The 4,349-nt window shown below is 53.8% G+C and overlaps 1 protein-coding gene across 1 annotated transcript; it reads left to right on the plus strand.

The window, feature by feature from the left end:
- Positions 1-269: 269 nt before the first annotated feature.
- LOC124678458 (L-type lectin-domain containing receptor kinase SIT2-like) lies at positions 270-2,450 on the plus strand. The gene has a single exon (XM_047214348.1). The coding sequence runs from the start codon at positions 270-272 to the stop codon at positions 2,322-2,324; it is 2,055 nt and encodes a 684-aa protein (XP_047070304.1). The 3' UTR covers positions 2,325-2,450.
- The last annotated feature ends 1,899 nt before the right edge of the window (positions 2,451-4,349 follow it).

Raw genomic sequence — 4,349 nt, forward strand, 5'->3', positions numbered from 1 at the left:
ACGTCTAGAATCCACGTACCAATTTGCATTTCAAGTCGAGTCGGTAGACTGATTGAACGCGCCAGGAGCCACAAGGCTCCCAGAATTTTCTCCGCCGCAAACACTGACAAATGGAAATTATGTTAGATAGAAACTGAGGATGGGCTGTATGCAGTTTGAAAATTTGAATAAAACCTATGGCCAAAGAAGAAAAGACGTGTGCATTAGTACTATTTCTTGATCCACTACGCACTGCCCAACTGGCCATCCGGCCAAGTCATACAAGAGTCATGTTTCTCGAGCATCACTACTTCGTCACTCTGCTCCTGGTCCTGGTGGCTGCCGATCGCTACCTCGTGGCCACCGGCGGCGGCAGCGGCGGCGTGGATGATGGTCGGCAGTTCACCTACAACAGCTTCGTGGGCGTGAACCTGACGCTCGATGGCGGCACAACCGTCACGCCAAACGGCCTCCTCATGCTGACTAATGGCAGCCTTCAGATGAAAGGCCAAGCCTTTCACCCGTCCCCGCTGCCGTTCCGCGCCGAGGCGAACGGCACCGGCACCGGCACCGTGCGGTCCTTCTCGACCACTTTCGTCTTTTCCATATTTGGGCAATTAGCGAACCTGAGCAGCCACGGACTGGCCTTCTTCGCCACCACGTCCAGGGAGGTGCTCTCCACTGCGCTTCCAGGCCAGTTCTTGGGCCTCCTCGACAACACCAATGGTGGCGGCAACAGGAGCGACCAAATCTTCGCTGTGGAGCTCGACACGCTCCTCAACGCCGATTTCCGTGACATCAACAGCAACCACGTCGGCGTGAACGTCAACAGCCTGATTTCTATCCAGTCCACCAACGCCGGGTACTACGACGACGGCACTGGGATGTTTCAGAACCTAAGCCTGATCAGCCGGAAGGCCATGCAAGTGTGGGTAGACTATGATGGGATGGCTACGGTGATCACCGTGACCATGGCTCCCCTGGGCATTGCCAGGCCCAAGAAACCCCTTCTGCAGGCCACCGTCAACCTCTCAGGTGTGCTGCAGAGCACGGCGTACGTCGGATTTTCGTCGGCGACAGGCGTCATGTCCACACGCCACTATGTGGTGGGTTGGAGCTTCGCATTGGACGGGCCAGCACCAGCGTTGGACATCTCGGCCCTGCCGACCTTGCCGCGTGCCTGGCCCAAGCCACGGTCTAAGGTGCTCGAGATCGTGCTGTCCGTAGTCTCAACGACGCTTGTTGTAACTGTGGGCATCGCCGTTTACTTCTTTGTCCGACGGCGTGTCAAGTACTCCGAGCTGCGCGAGGACTGGGAGGAGGCGTTTGGCCCACACCGATTCTCTTACAAAGAATTGTTCCATGCGACCAAAGGGTTCAGTAACAAGAACCTGCTCGGGGCAGGAGCTTTTGGAAGTGTTTACAGAGGCAAGCTCCGCAAGCCTCCCAAAGAGATCGCAGTGAAGAGGGTGTCCCATGAGTCAAGGCAGGGGATGAAGGAGTTTGTAGCGGAGGTTTCAAGCATCGGACGACTACGGCACCGTAACCTTGTGCCGTTGCTTGGGTACTGCCGACGCAAAGGGGAACTCCTCCTGATTTACGATTACATGCCAAACGGGAGCCTTGATAAGTACTTGTATGATACATCTGCAGGTGCTCTGGATTGGCGTCAGAGATTTCACATAATCAGAGGTGTGGCTGCTGGGTTATTGTATCTCCACGAGGACTGGGAGCAAGTGGTCATCCACCGAGATGTGAAAGCAGGCAATGTTCTTCTAGACAGAGAGATGAACGGGCGGCTAGGAGATTTCGGCCTTGCAAGGTTGTATGATCATGGAGCCAACGCGCAAACAACACATGTGGTCGGCACCATGGGCTACCTAGCTCCTGAGCTAGGACATACCGGCAAGGCAACCCCTTCCACCGATGTCTTCGCTTTCGGTGCATTCCTTCTGGAAATTACATGTGGGCGGAGGCCAATTGAGCAACACGGGCGGAATAACAACCGCATCGTGCTAGTGGATTGGGTAATGGAGCAATGGCGTAAGGGCATGATCATGGACGTGGTGGATACGAGAATTCCAGATGGGTTTAGCCCGGACAAGGTCTCGCTGGTGCTGGAACTTGCGTTGCTGTGCTCACACCCGTTGCCTACTGCGAGACCAACCATGAGGCAAGTCATCAAGTACCTCGATGGTGACACGCTCCTCCCGGATTTGTCACCGGCGTACCTCAGCTTCACCATGCTAGAGCGGATGTTCGATGGGGAGTACAACCAGAGCATGCTGGCATGCACGTCATCAACTAGCATAGGTGCCATTTCCGATCTATCAGGAGGAAGGTGAGGTTCTCGCAGTGAGTTAAAAAAAGTGTAATAGTGATATTGACTAGAGGCTCCCATATATCTATATCGTACTCATTTTACTGGAAACGTACGTAGTTTACCTTTTCCACTAGCATCCTGACCAGAGTATTTCCGCAGCAAGATTCTTACATGTTTATACATTACGTTTCATATTTTAACAAAACAGTTGGTATGCAACTTTGACCAAAAAACTGTGTTCACGTATGCCCTCCATGTTCCAAAATAGACAACATTTTAGAATATACAAGATGTCAATGATTAGGTTTTCATTTTCAATATTAATTTTAAAAATTATGAACACGTAAATAAATAAATTTTAAATATTATATGTGACACTTTTTCATCGCAACTTTATCAAGCCTTTTGATTAATAGCACGAGGAAGGGGAATTACCATTATAATGAGCGTCCCAGATAAGGCTCAACCAATATGTCATAATGATTGTATAACTTATGGAGCTTCTTCAGGAGGGCTTCGTTCCCGCTCGAACTCCTCCCGTATTTTGTCCCTGATGGCACCATGCGAAGCCACCGTTCCGTTGAAGACAACGTCGTTCCTATGCCTCCAAATGCACCATAAGACAAGTATGATGGCAATCCACATGTCCCGTCTGTGAGCTGTCGGACAAGCCCGGGACATCCACCACTCCAGCAGATCGGTGTCTGGGTCCGGGAGCCACTCCTCCTTGCCCCAACACCTAAGAGCCCATGCCCAGGTCTCCCGCGCCACCACGCAACCCAGCAGCAAGTGCTGCAAGGTCTTCGGCTCTTGATCGCAAAGCGGGCAGGCCGACGGACACGGCAGGCCCCGACGTTGAAGCCTATCCGCCGTCCAACAACGGTTTTTCGAGGCCAGCCATTCGAAGAACTTGCAACTGTACGGCGCCCTAGACCGCCAGATCTCCTCTGAGATGGGGGCCCTCACCTGGCCCGCAAAGAATGCTCTGTACGCTGACTTGGCGGAGTAGATGCCATCCGTCGACCACCTCCACAGCAACACGTCCTCCCGCTCCGGGATCAGCTGGACGTTCGCCAGCCTCTGCCACAACATGAAGAAACTCTGGGAGGGCTGCCTCATCCATGTCCGGCCCACAGTCCCTTAGCCATTGGCCGACCAGGCCCTCTCTCACCGAGCAAGCGGTGATCCTCCTACGGGAGACCATCTTGGCCACATTTGGCGCAATCTCCGCAACGCTCGAACCGTCCAGCCACCGATCGGACCAGAACCAAGCTCGCTCGCCATTGCCCAGAACATAACAGGTGGCCGCATCAAAGATAGCGGTGCAGAGGCTGAGGAGCTGAATGTTAAACTCCGCCCAGGCCTTAGAGGGGTCTACCTTCTGTAGCCAGGCCCACCGGCAGTGGAGAGCAAGATTAAGCAAGCGGAGGTTCGGAATACCTAGCCCGCCGAGGTCCTTTGGGGAGGTCACCTTGTCCCAAGCGACCAAACAGTGACCGCCCTTGACCTCCTGCCGCCCTTTCCAAAGGAAGGCCCGGCATATCTTGCGCAGCGCCTCAACAACCTTCGGCGGGATGTCGAGCGACATCATGGTATGCACTGGGATCGCCGAAAGCGTGCTCTGGACAAGAATGGTCCTACCCCCACGGTTGAGGAGTTTGGCGCACCACGGTGGAAGCCTGCTGGCTGCACTATCCACGATCGGCTGCAGCTGGGCTGCCGTCACCTTTCTAAGCCCAAGAGGGAGGCCCAAGTCACTAGTAGGAAAACCCTTATAGGCGGAGCTTAGTTCTGTGGCGCACCACTAAAAATGCGCCACAGAATGTTATTTTGTGGCGCACCATGCTAGGTGCGCCACAGAAATAGCTTAATTTTATGGCGCACTACTGAACCCTGCGCCACAGAAATTATATGGGGCCCACATCCTGCCACCACCAATTATTAGTGTAGGTATTTCTGTGGCGCACATGGCGTGCTGCGCCACAGAAATAACTCTCTCTGTGGCGCACGTGCTTCGGTGCGCCACAGAAGTTGTTGATTCTGTGGC

Source organism: Lolium rigidum, chromosome 7 (assembly GCF_022539505.1).
Source record: "Lolium rigidum isolate FL_2022 chromosome 7, APGP_CSIRO_Lrig_0.1, whole genome shotgun sequence".
NCBI lineage: Eukaryota > Viridiplantae > Streptophyta > Magnoliopsida > Poales > Poaceae > Lolium > Lolium rigidum.